At 43.6% G+C, this 18,793-nt stretch overlaps 3 protein-coding genes across 5 annotated transcripts; 1 reads left to right on the forward strand and 2 right to left on the reverse strand.

Moving 5' to 3' along the window:
• Positions 1 to 6,972: 6,972 nt before the first annotated feature.
• Positions 6,973 to 9,330, forward strand: LOC133920832 (uncharacterized). The gene is made up of 3 exons (XM_062365398.1): positions 6,973 to 7,939; positions 8,552 to 8,710; positions 8,805 to 9,330. Exons 1-3 carry the CDS (start codon positions 7,058 to 7,060, stop codon positions 9,117 to 9,119), a joined length of 1,356 nt encoding a protein of 451 aa, XP_062221382.1. The 5' UTR covers positions 6,973 to 7,057; the 3' UTR covers positions 9,120 to 9,330.
• LOC133920840 (3-hydroxyisobutyryl-CoA hydrolase-like protein 5) lies at positions 9,299 to 14,603 on the reverse strand. 2 transcript variants are annotated; one of them, XM_062365411.1, is made up of 15 exons: positions 14,253 to 14,603; positions 14,050 to 14,133; positions 13,890 to 13,958; positions 13,356 to 13,416; positions 13,114 to 13,187; positions 12,949 to 13,032; positions 12,096 to 12,180; positions 11,835 to 11,920; positions 11,566 to 11,687; positions 11,404 to 11,464; positions 10,426 to 10,524; positions 9,941 to 10,042; positions 9,807 to 9,848; positions 9,615 to 9,721; positions 9,299 to 9,530 (listed from the first exon to the last, which is right to left on the reverse strand). In XM_062365411.1, the coding sequence occupies exons 1-15, from the start codon at positions 14,280 to 14,282 to the stop codon at positions 9,482 to 9,484; spliced, it is 1,155 nt and encodes a 384-aa protein (XP_062221395.1). In that variant the 5' UTR covers positions 14,283 to 14,603; the 3' UTR covers positions 9,299 to 9,481. The 2 variants fall into 2 exon arrangements, with proteins under 2 accessions (XP_062221395.1, XP_062221404.1); XM_062365420.1 differs by lacking the exons at positions 14,050 to 14,133; positions 14,253 to 14,603 and having other exon boundaries at positions 13,816 to 13,898.
• Positions 14,604 to 15,115: 512 nt separating this feature from the next.
• Positions 15,116 to 18,192, reverse strand: LOC133920851 (large ribosomal subunit protein eL20). Of its 2 annotated transcripts, XM_062365441.1 has the most exons (5): positions 18,031 to 18,192; positions 17,818 to 17,933; positions 17,632 to 17,695; positions 16,812 to 17,175; positions 15,116 to 15,242 (listed from the first exon to the last, which is right to left on the reverse strand). In XM_062365441.1, exons 1-4 carry the CDS (start codon positions 18,043 to 18,045, stop codon positions 16,834 to 16,836), a joined length of 537 nt encoding a protein of 178 aa, XP_062221425.1. In that variant the 5' UTR covers positions 18,046 to 18,192; the 3' UTR covers positions 15,116 to 15,242; positions 16,812 to 16,833. The 2 variants fall into 2 exon arrangements, with proteins under 2 accessions (XP_062221425.1, XP_062221417.1); XM_062365433.1 differs by lacking the exon at positions 15,116 to 15,242 and having other exon boundaries at positions 16,549 to 17,175.
• Between the last annotated feature and the right edge of the window lie 601 nt (positions 18,193 to 18,793).

Here is an 18,793-nt window from a genome sequence, read left to right on the forward strand (position 1 = left end):
GAGGATGTTGCCATCGATGTGCCGTTGTTCGTTCACCAAGAGCTCGCCCACGCCGGTAGCTGAGCTGCCTCTGCCGCCACCACTCTATCGCATCACCGGTTGCCGTCCAACTTCTCACCATTTTCGAGCTCGATGAGCTTCCTGCCCCCTCGCACAACCCCCTAGCTAGCATGTCGTCGCCCCCATGCTTCCTTCTCGCGTGTAGCCGCATGCCGCCAAGCTTTTGATCCGCCGCCGTGTTTTAGCTCGCCACCGATGTGCTTGTGCATCTGCTTGTGATCTGGCCATTGTGCTGCCTAGTCCAGGGAGCCTTAGACTCCTTTTTCTTGCAAGGAAATCATGCGTAGGCTAGGGGAAATGCTGCCCAATTTCTGTGCCGCCGCGTAGATCGCCTTCGATCGCCATCTAGCGCCGCTCCAGCCTCAGCCTACCGTCGATAAGCCCCAGACGAACTCGTCGTCGCGTGTAGAAGCCCGGTGACCATACATCATCGTGAAACCCCGGCGGGTGAGTGATTCCGGTGAGCCCTCCGGCATCACTCTGCCGCAATCGCTCATCGTCAATCCCCCCTTCGCCACTCCGCCCGAGCCAGCACGCGTGGCCAGGCTGTCCTCACGCCTACACGGCCCAACCAAGCAGGCCAGCCCAGCCACCCGCAAGTCACGCCCCAATGGGTCAGCCTAGTCTCAGCCCATTAAAACCAACCAGCCCAACCCGAATGAGCCAGTACTGTGCAGCCTAAGCCCGGCACGGCCCATCTAGGCCCAGACCCAGCCCAATCTAAGCCCATTTCGACCAAACTAGTCACTGTTCATGTGGGTCCCACTGAGTCACTGTTCATGTGGGCCCAGGCTATTGTTTAGTGGGCCCCACCTATGAGTCCCACCTATGAACAATACCATTTCATAATTTCCTGATTTAATTTATGATTAAATCTTTCGGGAGCGATAACTTCTCCATTTTGGCTCCGATTTCGGTGATTCTTTCGCTAAAATTCTTCTAAAATCAATATCTACTCATTTGTCATATTGTGATATCTATTAGGGATCATTTGCCTTTCCATTTAGTGTTATTTGATTCTTCTCTAGTATAGTCATTATTGATCATAGTCGCGATTACAAAGCAACCAGAGTTCTTCGAGTGCTATGCGGGAAGTGTCAGGAGCGAGGAGGATCCCGACTAGAACCAAGAACTCGAAGAGAACATCAGAGAAGACAATTCCTATCTCCTTGATCATATTGAACCTATGTTTCTAAATAATCTACATGATCAACTTAAAACTTGACTTATATCACATGTGATATGTATTGCGCTTTTACAAACTACTTGTAGTAGTTAATCCTATTAAACATTTGTCATGCCATAAATGTTATTGTCCAAAATACCTGTCACCCTAGGATTACCTGTTGTTATCTATATTAATGACAGACGACGTCTTGATATCTAGCATGCTTAGGATTGAATACGTCTCATCGGGGACGTCGCTTTGAAAACACATCTCCTCAGAGATAAGATTTATTGTTATCAATGATAACTCATATATCATGAATCCTTGATGATTGTGAATTCTGTGATGGTTGTGAAATCCTTGATGTCATGTGGGATATGATGGGAGATGTGTAAAAATTGGTGAAAACTATTTTGGCAGGGGCAGGTGGAGTAATACTCTGATGGAGGATGCTCCTGGGGGCTTGAGTCACCTATGTGGTGTTCATGGCCAGAAGATACCTACCCCGGCCGCTTAAGGATCGAGTCTTGCGCTGTCATGCTTAGTGAATGTACTTAAAGTTACCTAGAGGGGGGGTGAATAGGCTTTTTTTAAAAATTAAAACTAAACAGCGGATCAAACAGATGCCGGATACTCCGGTGAAGGTCGGATACTCCAGTCTGTCCGGAGTATCCGGTCTAGTCCGGATTATCCGATCTATACAGGATCTCGAGAACAACTGAATTTAAGCAAGTACTACTAAGGTCTAAAAGGTAACACTAGTTCTATTATCAGTACAATGCTTAAACAACAAGAGATAATAGCAGGATGATCACACAAACTAATTATATGGGAAAAATCCCAAAACTACACAACTAGAAAAACTTGCACAATTGATGAGACAAGAAATTATCCCGGAGTTCGGCCACCTCACAAAAAAGTGCCTACGTCTCCGTTGAGGAGCTCACAAATAGATGGATCTTTTCCAACCCTATCCTCTTCTAGCGACCACAAAGATCAAGCTAGATTTTCTTACTCAAGTCGATGTCGATTACAAACTTCCCGTGGCACTCCACAATGATTGAGTGCTCTACGGGCGATGCCTTGCCGTCTAGGAGCACAAGGCTCCAAGAGAAATGATCATAATGTGTGCTTGATGATGAACTCAATTCTCAATTAACTCAACTTCACTCCAAACACAATCTCTCAAAATTGGCGCAAACTAGGCACTAGAGATGTTTAGAGGGCTTTTAAATGCTCTTGGGAAGCTTTGTAAAAGTGGAGCTCAGCAGCAACAGCAAGCAATAAATGCTAGGGGTGTGGGGGTATATATAGCTCACCCTAAAAAAGTAGCCATTACTGTTCTGACATACCTACCCTGGAGTATCCGGTGAACACTGGAGTCTCCGACCTGAAATCCAAAACGGCGTCAGAATGATGTCAGAACTAGCCATTACGGTTCTGTTGAACTGCCGGAGTCTCCAGTGAACACCGGAGTCTCCGGCCCAGACTTAGGCACCACGGAGAGAAAGTCCGCGGACTTACCGGACTCTCCGACCTCTCCAGGTACCGGAGTATCCGGTGAACACTGGAGACTCCGGTCTTTTAAATTAAATGCTAACCGAGCGACCCTTGCCGGAATCTTTCTCGGAGATTCCGGCCAAAAACATTTTCTTCCCGGAGTATCCGGTGAACACCGGAGACTTCAGTCTTTTTCTTTCAAAAATAAAAGTTTAACCGAGCCACCCCTGACGGAGTCTCTCTCGGAGACTCCGGCAAAAATTCACCAACTACCGGAGTATCCGGTGAACACCGGAGACTCCGGAGAAATAAAAATATTCGGAACCGAGGCTCTTCTGGTGGAGTCTTTCTCGGAGACTCCGGCCTAAACACTGAGGACCGGAGTATCCGATGAACACCGGAGACTCCGGACTCAGTACACACTGCCAATTTTTTTCGGTGTCCATGGGTGAATGTGTCTCTCAACTATTGGTTCTAAAAGGTTATTTTGAGCATTGAGACACCATGAAAGCTAACAATTGTAACCCTTTTAATAGTACGACTAACCTAGACTCAATTTCAAAGATAGAACAATTTAAATCCTATTGAGTACTACACATTGCTTCTCTTTTCTTTTCGAGGGACATCAATCGTCGTGAGTCTTCACAATTGAGATTAAGACATGTTCATAGCTTTGATAAACATATTAGTTTCTTAATCGTTTTGTCATCAATAAGTTAAAACCCACTTAGGGGGCCTAGATGCACTTTCACTTAGCCACCCCCGTGCAACCATACGTCCCGAATGGGTATGACTTGACTTTTCTTCATCGAACTGAGTTGGGCATCATACTAGGAGGCTGAGAGCAGCGAGCAGTCAAATGACTATGTGGCCCTCTGTTTGAACATGTAGAGACCGGCAATTCCTTAAAAAGGGAACTTAGCGTTCAGTACAAGACCACTAGTACTTGGGGTAAGTCTCGTAGAAAATCCTGGTAGGAAAGGTGTTTGAAGAGTCTCGGTATGATTCGCTCATCCGCTTGCAACGGATAGAGGCTGAGCATATCGCGTGGGTATAGTATACAACCTCTGCAAAGTGTAAACCTATTCGGATAGCCGTGTCCGCGGTCATAGACATGTGAAGGTATGGTCACGCTTGAATAGATTCTGGGTGCGTGTGTCTTGATGAGTGAGTCTGTAGACTAGATGTCCATGTGATGAGGTTCCTGGCTCAATCCGCTAGAGGTATGTGGTACTAGAGGTATACCGGATGTGATGATAGGGACTGTGGAGTGAGGTGTAGCCCCTCCCAGGACCAAAAACCCCTGATATAGCTCGTTGCCTGGTTTTGAACTACTTAAACTATTTTAAAGTCAATCATAGATGATACAATTGAATACTTGCATAAACTATTTCATACTTAAAACTAAACCGTAAAGCCCCACCCTTGAATTAGACCTTTATGCATTTATCGACATCTTGAAGTAGTATAGAGCTTCCTGAGTACCTTCCGTACTCACTATTGCTGTCATTCAGATGAGGAAGCCGATGCCAACTTCACTGGAGGTAAAGGCAGGGATGAAGAGTGGTCATAGAAGTCACGTTCGCAGCATAAGCTGCTTGTGGCTTGGGCTTTTACTTTCCGCTGTGTTTGTTGGCCTATCGACCAGGTTTGTAATATACAATATGGTTCGTAAGCCTTTTGTACTCTGAACCGTAATACTTATGTACAAAGTTTGACTATGATACTACTACTGTTATACTGTGCGTATCAGCTACTTGATCCAGAGACTGATACATGAGGTACAGGAGATCCCGGGTTTGGGGTCTTACAGTTTTGCTCTAACCTGACACCGGCACGCATCTCCGCAAGCACCAAACACCACCGCCATCGTCGTCGGCCATCTTCTGGGTAAGCCGGACAGCCGTTTCCTGCTTAGTTGAGTTCCCCGTGAGGTGTTGATGCTGGTGTCACCCTCCCACAACTGGTTGGCATCATTGTTCGCTGATGGCAAAGAGCACCATCGTGGCAGTGTGCATGCTGGCAAGAGGCCTGCTGCGGTCAAAGATTTTGACCATGTCTGTGGTCCCCGGACGGCCCGTGCACCACGCCGCTCCTCCGTGCTGCCCAGCCACCAGGTGATGCTTGTGCACGCCGACCTAACCTGCATCGCCGGTAAGCGCGCCGCAGTCGAGCCAACCCGATCGGCCTCCTTCCTCTTCGACACAGCTTCCCCTCTCTACTCTCTCTTCTACAGCCGTGGACTCTCACGTCGATCGAGACCATGTCGCGCCACCATCCCATGCCATGCACGTAGCCCTACCGTCATGTCGCGCGCCATCCCTTCGCGCCGAGGAGCGGCGAGGTGGAGGCCGGCAGGCGGCGAGAGAGATGACGTGGTAGGCATGTGGCAGCCATGTCATCAGAACCGCTATTGCAAACCACTTTAGGGTTATGTGATCCGGTATTTGAAGTCCGGTAGAGTAAAATAAATAGTTTAATAGTTTTAGGGTTATCCGGACACGAGGCAAAGTTTATGGGAGTAATTTGGACTTTTTTCTTTATAAAAATCATAAAAATACAGTGTTCCAATGCTCTCAAACCTTCAAAGCACTATCTTAATACCTATGAGAATTTTTTTAAAAAAAATATATGATGTAGATGATGCTAGATATCACAAAATTTAAACTCAAACGGTTACTTGTTATATTTTTGTCTTGTACAATGACAGAGAACGCTATCATCTAGCATTGCTGAAATTTGTATTTATTGTTTCTTAACTTACATGTCATATTTTTGTTCAAAAATTTGTGAAGAGCTAGATGGTAGTATACTATGCATTACCACATTTTTTTCATAATGTTAAGACTATTTAGATGATGTTTTGAAGGTTTAGAGCATAAGAACATAATATTTCTGCGATTTCCAAATAAATCACCGAACAATAGCTTGTTTTTGTTAATTTTGAAAATAGACATATATTTCTGTTATTTAAAAAAAATCCATTAAAACCTATCTCTGCGTCCCATCCTGAAGCCTGAACCCTCTCCAAAACAGGGCAATTGATTTTTTACCATCCTACTGGATGGCACACACCAAAATGCCACTCTATCAAAACTTCACTCCCATTTGCCACCGAGCCCTCATGTCATTGAGATTGGATGAATTATAACCGCTAGAGCTAAAAACAGTACTACGAGCTAAAATTCTTGTGTAATTCAAACTAAAAAATGCCAAGAAAATGTGTTGATTTTTTTACAAGCTCTATAATTTATAATCAACCCATTTTAACTAAATTCACCTAAAAATCTTATGTATAATTCAAACTAAAATGCCTCAAAATGTGCTACTTTTGCAACTTCTAGCAATTTTTAAGGCCTTACAAAAATTCCCCAAAAATATAGGAAAATTCACTAATATTCCTCTAATGTGATGTAATAATTTCTAAAATTATCTCCTACCCTAAGTTAAAAGGTGAAAAGGTGAGTTCCTTTGTAATGCTCATTCATTATAATGTGATGTACTAATTTATTAGTAATGCCTATTACAAAGGAACTCATTTTTTCACTTATAACCTAGGGTAGTAGATAATTTTAGAAATTAGTACATCACATTAGAGGAATATTAGTGAATTTTACTAGATTTTTTGGAAATTTTTGTAAGTCCTTAAAAATTGCTAGAAGTTACAAAATTAGCACATTTTGGAGAATTTTACTTTGAATTTTACACAATATTTTTAGTGAATTCAGTTAAAATGGGTTTCTTATGAATTATAGAGTATGTAAAAAATTGACACATTTTTTAGCATTTTTTAGTTTAAATTACACAAGAATTTTAGCTCTAAATACTGTTTTTCAGCTCTGTGATGATTACTATTCATCCGATCTCACTGAGCTCGGGTGGCAAATGAGAGTAAAGTTTTAGGGCTGTTTGTTTCAGCTAGGGATTTTGAAAAGCAGCTTATAAAAGTTGGATTGTGAAAAGCTGGATTGTGAAAAACTTTTAGACTGTAGATTCTAAATAAATTTAATGGACAGTTTAGTAAAATGGACTTTCACAGTCTATCAAAAACTGAGGAAAACCAGCTTCTCAGATTCTCACAATCCAACTAGCAGATTTTAAAAAGCTATAACCAAAAGCTGCCTGTTTGTTTCAGTTTCGGATTATAAAAGTTGAAAGCCAGAATCCGAAGCTGAAACAAACAGGACCTTAGTATAGTGACATTTCGTGTGCCATCCCATAGGATGGAAAAAAGCAATTGCCCCCTCCAAAACCCGTCATTCTCACCTCTGCTCCCGGATCCAACCCACCAATCCTTCCCACTCCGACTCCGACTCCGCACCGCACCCGATGGGCCGCCGACCCCGCAAGCGACGCCGCCGCCACGCCGCGGGCTTGGGCACTGCCGCCGGGGGCCCTGACTGCTTCTCCCACCTCAACGACGACCTCCTGCGCGCCATCGTCTCCCGCCTCCCGATCCGCTCCGCCGCTTTGCTCGCCGCCGCCTCCCGCCACTTCCGCGCTCAGGTCCCTCCCCTCCTCGACCGCGTCGACTCGCTCACCCTCCACGAGGCCCGCTTCCCCGTCCCGCTGCGCGACATCCCGCCGCTCCTCCTCCGCCGCCTCGTCATAGCCCCGCCCGCCGACATCCCGCCCTCCACGTTCCGCCCCATCCTCGACACTGCCGCCGGGCATAGCGTATCCGAGCTCGCCGTCCGTCTGATCCGCCGCGCGCGGCTGCCCAAAAACGTGCTGTCCGTCCGCTCCCTCGCTGTGCTCACCCTCGACACCTGCGCCGTGCCGCGCTGGTCCAAAGTCATGTGCCCCTGCCTCCGCACGCTCAAACTCTACCGCGTCGCCGTCCACCAGGAGACCATCAACTCCGTCCTCGCCTCCGCGTCCTGCCTCGAGACGCTGGAGATGGTCTACTGCACGGGGCACGGCACGGGCAAGGGCGGCGGCTGCACGGTGGAGTCATCTTCCGTGAGGAACCTCTTGTTCAGGCCGGTGCTGAAACAGGAGGAGGCTGCGATTAGGGCGACGGGGCTGAGGACGGTCACGTTATACACGCGGGCCAAGACGAGGAGACTGGAGATGGCGCCTGCACCGGAGGTGAGGAAGGCATACCTGCACATAGCCAAGGCGCGGATGATGGAGTCATTCGGGGTTCGGCCGTTCCTTGATTCTGGCACGAAGCTGAACTGCCTCACGCTCCGATGCCAGGCCATTAAGGTGAGCTCGATCTCTTCTCTTGCATTGTATAATTCTTTAGTTCCTGCTTCGTGTTCTGCGCAATGTTCAGGTAGTAGCTATCTAGTAGGACTCTGTTCATGATACGGTAAAAGGTGATCGATGGAAGCATGTGATTGACCTTCACTTGCCATCAGCAACGAATGGAAGAGTCGTTGACACAACATGTTTGTTGGTAATGTCTTATGAATGTGTTCTTGTCTGCGCACAATGCAGTGAATCATAGAGTTTAAACCGTGAAATTAAGTAGATGTGCAAGGCATAAGCATTGTTAAAAAAACTTGCTTCTAGTCAGGACAGAGCCTTAGAGTAGGATTAATATCTCCTGATTTTCTGGTTGCAATGGAATATGATTTATTAATGCTTAATAGCTGTCAAAATGCATGATTCTGATAAGATAGCATGCGTCATTGAGATTTTGATATGACAAAAAATTCAAAGTATTAAAACTTATGCTGTGCAACGGAGATTCTGGGGAAAGTGGGAAACAAGGAGTGTCGTCGCATATGTGAAGTGTACAGCACATAGTACTCAAGACTCGCGGGTTTATGCTATCTCATCTACTGGATGTCTCTTTTTTTTTTTTTTTTGCAGCTGTTATCATCTAAATACGAGGATATTCCAAAGTTGACGGTTATGTTTCAATACTTGAGGATACTATCAGTGAGCTTGGATATCACAAGTGAACGAGAACTTGTTTTTCTGCTGAAGCTGCTTGAGAGCTGTCCTAACCTACAATGGTTCACTCTTTCGGTATCTAATATCACTTTTCTCATTCACATTAGCATCTTATCATCTCGAGTTTCATGGAGTGGTTTATCACCAACGTACGTTCCTTCTGTGCTAGGCTGTTGAAACAGACAATGACAACACATTGCCCTGCCCCCGTTTCACCGATCACAAGGAGAGGCTGGCGAATATATCTTGCCTGACTACCAGCTTGGTGCAGTTCAAATTTCTTGGATTCAAGGCTGAAGAATATCAAAAGAAACTCATCGTTTTTCTGCTAACTCAAGCAAAGAACCTGAAGAAGCTGGGGGTGGAGTTTGAGAAGAGCCAAGCAGCTGCTGTGAAGGAGATTCTGTCAGTTAGGAGAGCCGCGATTAGGAGGACATCTACTAAGTACACGGGTTACTACATGGAGTTGGATTACTCCTGTTAGAGCTTGTACATAGCTAGTAGGGTTTGCGCCTTTGCTGGGCACTACCTGACTGACTGGGCTCCCCCACCCCCAACATACATTCACTTATTATACTTCTGTTCTCTTAACCTGTGGACATGACATCACACCTGTGAACACTGCATTCCTTATAGAATAAGCTTCTTTAAGTGGATTAGGTGTGTGATCAAACATCATATGCTTTATTGCTGCGTGTCATTGCGTAAATTTTCCAACTGTTCATACATCGTTACACCGGTAAAGCACTACACAAACACTCGACATGCGTGTTGCAAACTCGTTATGCCGTGATGAGAAGGATTCGTCCCTACTGCGAAGCTTCAAAGGCTGGAATCTGTATATGGTTACTGCGAGGCTTTGGCATAGACTGTGTTCTCATATTTGCCGCTCCACCTGCACATTGTTGTTGTCGAAAGCGTAAACAATCTGGACAGCAAACATGAATGGTGGGGAAGATTTGGAGTCATCAACGCTCACCTGTTGAAATCGTCGGATGGGACATGGAGCTCCTGCTCTGAACTGAACGGCTGGAACACACGGTCGATGTCCTCGTTCTTTACTTCCTCAAGGGTAGCAGGGTTCCACTGTGGCGTGATAGAGAAGTTCAGAACAAGTATGCGAGGAACAGCTATATTTAGAGGGAGAGGGATGGAAGGAGGGAGACCAGACCTTAGGGGCATTGTCTTTGTCGATACTGAGAGCTCTGATACCCTGTCACATAATCAAATTTCAAACTGTCAACATGCAAGATGAAGGCTAATTTTGATCGATACAATGACTGTCTATTGACATAGTCTCCATACCTCATATACATCCCCAGTAACAACCGATCGGAGAATATTCATTGTAATTCTGAATTCCTTCTTCAAACATTCAGACAAACTCTGTTTCCGACCTTCTCTAATCTGAACAGTTCAAAAGAGAATCATCAGTCGACTAGCGCTATCTACTATAAAAACCGTAGTGCATTCAAGAAATATATAAATAAAAATAGTACTTCGTGCAAACAAAGCAATATGTAACAAAAAAATAATTAATATGGCTTCTACTTGCTAGCCTTCACCTTAAACAAGCAAACAAATACGACGCCAACGAGAAAGAGTCTTCATCAACAAATTAATAATGATGCTTTTTTTAAGATAATAGAAGTACAACTTCTACTAATAGGCCGTAAGACGTGCAGGATACACACAACCATTTTTTAAAAATAAGCACTCAAATTCGCGTCCAACAAGAGAACTCGAACTTGGGTGGTCCAAAGACTCGAAATTTATGTGAGAGTTTGTACCGATCTCAGCGTGATCTTGAGTGCAGTAGGAGATGATCTTCTCATGCCCTTTAGGACTGGAGCTATCCATTGGTTTCCGTCAGTGCTTGCTTCTGATTCCTGCAATTGACAAAATAGTGCTTTATGATATGTGGCAAAATAGTTGATTGCCTTGTTAAAAAAAAAACAGCGGCCTACATATGTTTTGATATTAGTGGCACAACCACTGAAAACTGTAACTGAACGACTGACATGAATATATATATTTTTTTAGGGGAAACCCCTACAGTGGTATATTTATATATATATATTAATATATAGAGAACGAGCAGGCTGTACAGAGGGAGGAGCAGGGCTACAACTCCACTGAAAGCAAGAAAGAAGAAAGAGAAGAACTCCATGGGATCAGCTCTCTAGGAGTGGGAGATGATCCATGGGTGGACTAATGCGTTTAAAGACTCTTTGAATCTGTTGGACTGAAGTGTTAATTCATCTGTGAAACCAGTCTTCCATCCTTGCAGTGTTGGGCCTATTTGTCTGAAGATGAGATCATTTCTTTGTTTCCAGATGTGCCAAGCAGCAATGATAAAGACATCCATGAAATAAGGCTGCTGAAAATCAAGCTTGGCTTTCTCAAGCATTAGGAAGAACGGCAAGTCTTGGTCCCAGCTGATTCCAATAGTGTTCCAACATGTGGTGTTAAAAGGGACATTCAAATAAAAAGATGGAAGGTTGTTTCCTCAGTCCATGTTACAAAGGACACAATTATAGTTGTTACCTTCAATATGGCAGTTTCTTCTTAACATATTTTGGGCGCTAGAACAGTTAGCTCGTTGTTGTTTAAAAGTGTACAGCTGAGATCAAGATGAAGATATGATTTTTTTTCACAGAAAAACAGCCCTAAGGAATCCTTTGGCATGTCATAGAATGTAGAATGAACGCTAGCTAACACATTAGTAATTTGAGAGAATCTGGAAGGAGATTTCACAGAATCCTTACAAATGCTTTTATGATATCCTCAACAGTCTCAGCAGAGAAACATTTGTTGATGGTTGAGAGCCTATCAAAGAAAGATTAGCATACAATTGTCAGTTTATTTTCAGCTAGAATAAGTAGCATATATATATGTAACAAATTCCATCTTAAAATAATTATCTGTACTTGTTTAAAATACTGTCTTCATCAGGTTGAACCTTCATTGAGAACTCCTCAATGAAAGCTCGGACTGCAGACACATCACCTGTGTTCATATTCAGTAAACGTTTTTCGAGTTCTTCCAATTTCTGCCATACACGTCACAAGTACTATTAGTCAAGCTACAGGCAACCACTATCAACAAGCATTCTCACGCTATAGGCAGAACAATAATAACTATCTGTCCATGCAACCAAGTGGGGAAAAATAGAAATGCTAACTTCTGAATTCCTTACGTCGGAAGGAACAAAATGAGTAGCAAGACCGGCAGAAATCATTTCCTTTGCATTCAATCTAGCACCAGTTAAAGCCAGGTATTCCCCTAAGAGTTCAGAAAGAATACAGTGAGCATAACTAATACCGTATCATGTGATGCATCATAGCAACATATTGCCCTGCTCTATATTTGATTTGTAGTTGTCAGTTTTTTCATTACGGTATGCCCACAAGTAATCTCATGCACATTATGTCTATGGACCTGTGAATTCGATACTTACCTAAATATCCAGGGAGCCGAGAATGGATGTAGGAAAAGCTACAATCAGTGTGCAATCCAACACTTGCCTCAGGAGTAGCAAAAATCTACAACATAAATTATCTGATGCCAATGAAAATCTCCAAAATACTTTAGAACCACACTTAGAATCAATGGGATCCGAGCAATCAAGTGGATCGCCTTTCAAAATTACATGAGTTTATCTTTACTGTGATATTTATGTATTGTTACAGAACAAAATATCAAATAGAAGGCACGCAAGAGTACAGGTTTGCCATTTGCCAATATTATCATAAGGATTTTATGAAGCTGATACAGATAGGATTTGAGGTAAACGAGTTTATAAATAATGATAGGCCTAAAAATGGTATTAGTATCAGTGTATCAAAAATTGGTCCTGGGTGGCACCTAGGCGGTGCCTAGTCGCTAGGCAGTGCCCCACCGCCTTGATTTTGTGCTAGTCAGTGCGTCTGGGCAGTTTCCCGCCTAGTCAGTCAAAGTCGGGCAACAGCCGACTAGTCGAGAGCTCACTGGGCAGCAATTTTCCTGCTGGGCGGACGCCTAGCGCTCTCTGTGGCCGACTAGGCTGTGGGTGATGGGTACTAATGTAGTGTTGTGATGTGTGTTACGAGTTAGCAATGCCAATTTTGTTGTTTTAACATACTAATCTTCCTGTATTTAACATGCCTTTACATGTGAATGATGAAATTTCTATACAGAATAATCAAAACCACCCTTGGGATCATGAAATATAAAACCGCCTAGGCAGCGTATAGGCGGCCTGGGCGCTAGGCAGTGCCCAACCGCCCGCCTAGCTCCTAGCGATTTCTGAAACATTGACTAGCATCACATACTGTTTTCTCTGTGACAACAGCAAACTTCAGTGGAGCAACCATAGCAGCACCTCCACCCATGACAAGTCCATTAGCAAGAGCGACCTACATGAATATAGAACCGTAGAGTCTAAGTACATAATTTTCCAGAGAGATAAATAATGGTTCTCTGGCAAGCATCATCACCGTGGTTTTCTTGTATGTATGTATGTGATAGCAGAGCCAATACATCCTATACACAACCTCCAGGCAGGAATCGTCTGCAAAAGGAGTATTAATAGCTCCTAGCTGACATGATTTATTTTATGCAAATGTGCATCATGATAATGGAAATCAACTTATATAGAAATATTTAAGTTAATAATTTGATCGCATGTTTTCCCTAAAAAACAACCGTGTGTTGTGTAATCGTTCTGCAATATTCATACCTGATTTCCCTTCATAGAACATCTTTAGGTCCCCGCCAGCAGAAAATGCACGTCCAGCTCCCTGTCGATAATCAAACATCACTACATCAAATTCATCAACTTAATATAAAAACAAGGTCATAATAAATTCTTCTTTTGCAAAAAGATGCATTACTTATATCAACACATCAATGTCCTTGCTGAGCTTGTGGAACAGAACATACATTTACACTTAGCTAAGTTCAAACTTTGGTCGTGCATGTTTTGTGTTAGACCTATTTGACTATTTCCTTAAAATTTCTACACATATATATAGATAAGTAGGCAAACCTACTTGCCTTACATGGTAAAACAGACAATTTGCTTAAACTCTCCTTAACTACAACCATAACAGCACTCTCCTAAACTCTGACCCTGATTCATATTTCACACTGTCCTAGAGCAGCAGAGCAGCTTAAAGACTGGCCAGAAATGCACCTACCATATATGCCTTGCCAGCAACTATTCGGTAGGCTGCTTTTTCGTCTGTGAAGTGATAGCGTAGGAGGTACGCACCTTAACAATTACCAGTTTGGCGCTGTCATCTTTCTCCCATCTCTCCAAGAACTGGGCGAGGAGAAAAACCTACAAGCAGAAACCGGGAACTAACAATCGCCGATGCTCCCTGAAAATCTCGCAAGTTCTTCGCTGGAAGCAAAAGGGCTAGGAAGCGCACCACTCTGTCGGAGATGCCGTTGAGCTGGCGCGGGCGGTTCAGGGTGATCACCCTCGCGCCGCCGATCTCCTGGCCGAGGACCACCTGCACCAACAGAACGGAGCGCCATTGTTACCCACTTCCCCATCGCTAAGCTGATCAAACCCAATTGGAACGCAGACAAGAGAAGGTTTTGCGTGCGATCGGCAAGGCTGGACCCGTACCTCCTCGGGGTTCGGTTGCTGCTGAGCCATCAGGAATTGAGCTGCAGGTTCTCCCCCGTGCGTGTACTGGTACGCGAGTTGAGAAGCTCAGAACAATTGGTGGTTGGTGGAGGAATGGTGGGGGTGTGTGAGGAGGGAAGGGGAGGGAGAAGCTGGCAAGCTGCACCGGTGGGGGTAGGTAGGCAAAGCGGGTGTGGATAGTGAGCCCGCGAGTCGCGAGTCGCGGCTGGGATCGTGGAGTGGGAGGGTAGATGCGGCTTGAACATCAGGACCTGATTGTCGCTGCGTCTACGCGGATTTGACTTCATCTTGTTTGACATTAGGTGGAAATGGGTCGGAAGGCCAAGCATGTAGTTACTCCGATTGTAAATACATATTATTTTAGAAAATATTCGATCAAAATTTTAAGATTTGAGCTAATAATATCTTTCAAAATATTTGGTTTGAAAACCTTAAAATCGTATATATAAATTTGTCTTAAAAATATTATCATAATATCACAAATTCCATATATTTTATCGATATATTTTAATAAAAATAATAATCAAAATTATATATTAAATACCATGTCTTATCAAAAACAATATATATCTGTACAACGATATAGATTGAAGAGAGTACTACCGCTGTCACTAAATATGATTTGAAATAGAAAAACTTCAATATCATACAGCGATTGCACCATCTCATCTTTTAATCGTTGCATCGTCTCACACAAATCCGTGTAGCTGGAAGATGCGTATTTCTGTTTGTTCAAGCAGTTTATTTATCTCAATTGTCTGCAGCTCAGTCGGACGACGGCGGTTCAAGTTGAATGCGATTTCTTGCAGTCCATGGACAACTATTGAGAATAAAAACACATAAATCACAAATTGGAAAGTGATTTCTTCCGTTCGAACGCCTTGCTTCAAATCGTTCAGCCGCAAGCTCACCACCAATTCATAAACAGCAAATATTCAGAAAACATATCCAGGGAAGACATCAGCATTCCTGACAAACGACAAAATAGCAATAAACCATTAATGCATGTATCTACACTCACAAAAATTCCAAGCTTGTTCGTGAGATACACACAAATTAGCTTCTCGAAAGTATTTCAACTAATTCCAAAGAACGCAAAAATATTGCTACATATTCATATCAGATATGACATGCCGGTGTCATACAAACCCAAATCTACACTCTACAGTATACGATACCTCCAACCAGCGCACTATTGATCATGGACCAAACAAAGGGGGAGGAAACTGGCCAGCAACATCGTTGGCTAGCAGACAAAAAATAACATGCATGTAACCTTCGCTTATGAAAGATTTCAGCTACAGCATTTGCAGAAAATTAGTATTCAGGAAAATGAACTTGTTGAACAAACAACTAATGAGGATCTCAAAACATACAAAAATCAGTGCTAACAAAAGTCAATAACAAAATCGGTAAATAGAATAAGAATACAAAAAAATGATGTTTGCAAGGAAACCTATCATAAAACCAAGGTTAATGAATGGGGGCAACCAGGCAACAGATAATATAGGCAACAGGGAAAAAAAGGAAACCAACTATGTCTTGGTAACCTCGGCAAAGTTGCCTCACAACAATAGTAATGTGAAAGCGCATCAGCAAGAATTTAGTCCACACTAACACATGCAGGCATGCTTAACTCGAAAAATAAACAAAATGGGAAGCTCACAATTGTATCTCTACTGCAAAATAAAATGATTGCAATATGCCACAGCAACCTGGAACAAACATGGCATAGGGACATGACATTATGTGGGGCACATAACAAAAGTTGAGAACACAGAATGCCAATAAACAAGTTCAACAAACTGGGAATAAAATGTTCTTTAACCAGTAAATGTTTGCAAGGATGCTCATCCACAAAACCAAATGGTTAATGGATTTGAAAGTTGAACATCCAACAGCAACTGTGATATTGGCAACAGGGAAAAAAAGGAAACCAAATTTATTGTTGGTAACCTCGGCAAAGTTGCCCAAATAATATTGGTACTGATGCTCGAAAGTAAAACATTTTGAAGAATTATTCCTACCAACTGAAACATCACAAGTTGAACACCGATACACCGAACAAATACCACTGAACAATTTTTCCAACCACAAAACATGGTAATTTTTGCACAGAAGAGAGATAACAACTTAGTTAAAACTTCAAGAACAGAACCATACTATCTAGCCCTTTGGAAATCTAAGTTGGTAACACAAGCAGATTGAATCTGTGAGATTAGTAAATAATGACAGGTACAATGTAAAAACTACTTCCACCAGAACAAGAAAGTACTAACAGGACAACTGGGCGGGACAACAGGTCACACATAAGCAACCAGCACCCCTTAGATATGTCAGCAAACATTAAAGCAGAAGACAGTTGAACTATCCATACAAGGCATCAGATGATAAAGAGGAGGAAAAGAAAAGAAAAGGATATTCATCAAGACAAGAAAGGCCACAGCGTGGACCTACCAACTAGGATTTAGAAACAATAGGTTGCATGTAGATAAATATTAATCTGAACTAGCAATCCTCCAAACAGTCTGGGCTTACATAGTAGGAAGGATGACTTGGATCACATGAACAAGTTTGGCCTTGAAGCCTTGAAGGTGGTTTTCAGCTTCCTGGTTGGTGGCCTGACCTTGCGGTACACCAGCGGGAACCTGATGTCCGACTTGTGGAACTGTTTAGTGTTATCACGCTTGCACAGTTTGAAGTGGACCGTAGCAGTCTTGATGATCTGAATGCAAGGGGACCTGACGCGGTGGCGTGAAGCCATTTCAGTGTACATTTGCTCGACAGCACCATTGAGAGTGGTGTCACGATACTCCTTGTACATGTTGTGGTAGCCAGTCCTGCTCTGGTAACGCAGCCAGATGCCATAGTTCTTGATCGTGGTGGGGTTCTTCTCAAAGATCTATGGATATAATACGAAAGTAAGACATTGTCCGCTAAGCAAGAGTAATGCAGCTATTGAACTAAGCACCAATTAATTAAATTTACTCAGAACCTGAAAAAATTAGTTCCAAGAAAAAAGGCATAGAACAAAAGTACCAAGCCTTTTACGACAAACAATCACTGAACAAAACTACATGAAACAACGAAATACCCAAAGGATCAGCACACAGCACTTCAGTACGTTAGCAGTATCACTTAGTTGAATGGCAGTAATACCACGCATGACGACAACTCAGTACCGCCACCAAAAAATAACCTCCTTACTAAGAACGGTTGGACTTAATTCATGAGTTAAATAAATGCACATTATGTAACTTGGTACTCGCAAACAGCGCAACGATATAGCCTCATGAATGGCACAGCCAGAATCGAGCAAACAAGGGATCGAAACAAGGCGGGGAGAAGGACATGTCACCTCGTTGATGGCGAGGATCTGGCCGTTGCTCTTCTTCACCTTCTTCAGCTTGCGGAGGAAGTACCTGCACACAGCGAAACAAGCCAAACCAGTCCAGGTAAGCGACGCCTCGACACCACCAAATGCAAACACATAAGCAAGCTCGAACCATGGCGGACGGGATAGGGGATTGAATCGAATCCTCACCAGAACTTGGACTTGGCGCGGACCTCGTTGGTGGCCCAGAGCTTCATGCGGTAGATCTTGGGGTGCTCATCGGTCGGCGTCGGCAGGCCCCTCCCCACCACCTGGTACTGGTGGAACTGCACGCCATACACCAAACGGAGCAAGCGTCAGATCAGATCTCGCCAGGAGAGCGAGTCGAGGGCTAGAGGCGGGAGAGAAAGAGGTGGTCCTCACCCTGAAAGCTACCATCTTCGCCGGAGATGCGGCGGGGATCGCTGGGCGAGGGAGGCGTACGTGATGCGGTGCTCCGAGATGGCGGCTGTGGCGGAGGTTTTGGATCCTGGAATTTATAGGTGAGGCGAGCTTGAGGACTGAGGAGGGCAGAGACGGAGAGAGGTGTAAAACCCTAGTGGGCCAGAAATGCTAATCCCTTGGGCCGCGTATATCATCTTTTTATATTGATGAGCTTACATCCCAGTACGTGAAATTTATTTTTTATTTTATTTTTCAATAGTTGCAAAAATACAGGTAATTTCAAAATATTGCACATGTCGAGGGTTAGTCTTGACAATGATTCTTGTGTGTATCGGTGGATGGACGCGTGAACAACGCTTGCGGTGTGCATGTGTTTGTGATAAATTCAAGAATACACAGGTTATCCAGGTTCAGACCTCTCGAAAGATAATAGTCATACATCATATGTATTTTGTTATCATTGTTTGTGAATTGATTACAGATGAATCCCCTCTAAGCTAGATCTATTCTCCTCTTTATATACTAGATAAAGAAAATTTATAAGTTAGCACTTTTCCGCTGAACCATACTTAGCTAAACCTTCCATCCTTAGGTTATTATAATAGTTGGCGAATGTGCCCATTTTGCTCTGATGAAGTTGTCGAGCCCATCCCATCTGCTAGATACCTACACACCTACCTCACCCCAGTTTACCATTTCCTATCACCGGTCTCGCATGCGCGCCTGTGAAGCAGCCTGACAT

The sequence above is a fragment of the Phragmites australis genome, chromosome 1 (assembly GCF_958298935.1).
Source record: "Phragmites australis chromosome 1, lpPhrAust1.1, whole genome shotgun sequence".
In the NCBI taxonomy this organism is placed as follows: domain Eukaryota; kingdom Viridiplantae; phylum Streptophyta; class Magnoliopsida; order Poales; family Poaceae; genus Phragmites; species Phragmites australis.

What these genes read in the sequence shown, in the direction of transcription:
- LOC133920840 (XM_062365411.1), bottom strand. Translation starts at nt 14,282, where the DNA reads ATGGCTCAGCAGCAACCGAACCCCGAGGAG. An exon ending in CTCATTTTGTTCCTTCCGAC is followed by an intron (nt 11,688 to 11,834) that starts GTAAGGAATTCA and finishes CGTGTATGGCAG; the next exon opens with AAATTGGAAGAACTCGAAAA. An exon ending in TCAAGATCACGCTGAGATCG is followed by an intron (nt 10,043 to 10,425) that starts GTACAAACTCTC and finishes TGAACTGTTCAG; the next exon opens with ATTAGAGAAGGTCGGAAACA.
- LOC133920832 (XM_062365398.1), top strand. Translation starts at nt 7,058, where the DNA reads ATGGGCCGCCGACCCCGCAAGCGACGCCGCCGCCACGCCGCGGGCTTG. An exon ending in TCCGATGCCAGGCCATTAAG is followed by an intron (nt 7,940 to 8,551) that starts GTGAGCTCGATC and finishes TTTTTTTTGCAG; the next exon opens with CTGTTATCATCTAAATACGA. An exon ending in TACAATGGTTCACTCTTTCG is followed by an intron (nt 8,711 to 8,804) that starts GTATCTAATATC and finishes CTTCTGTGCTAG; the next exon opens with GCTGTTGAAACAGACAATGA.
- LOC133920851 (XM_062365441.1), bottom strand. An exon ending in CGCGCCAAGTCCAAGTTCTG is followed by an intron (nt 17,696 to 17,817) that starts GTGAGGATTCGA and finishes CGCTGTGTGCAG; the next exon opens with GTACTTCCTCCGCAAGCTGA. An exon ending in AGATCCTCGCCATCAACGAG is followed by an intron (nt 17,176 to 17,631) that starts GTGACATGTCCT and finishes TTATATCCATAG; the next exon opens with ATCTTTGAGAAGAACCCCAC.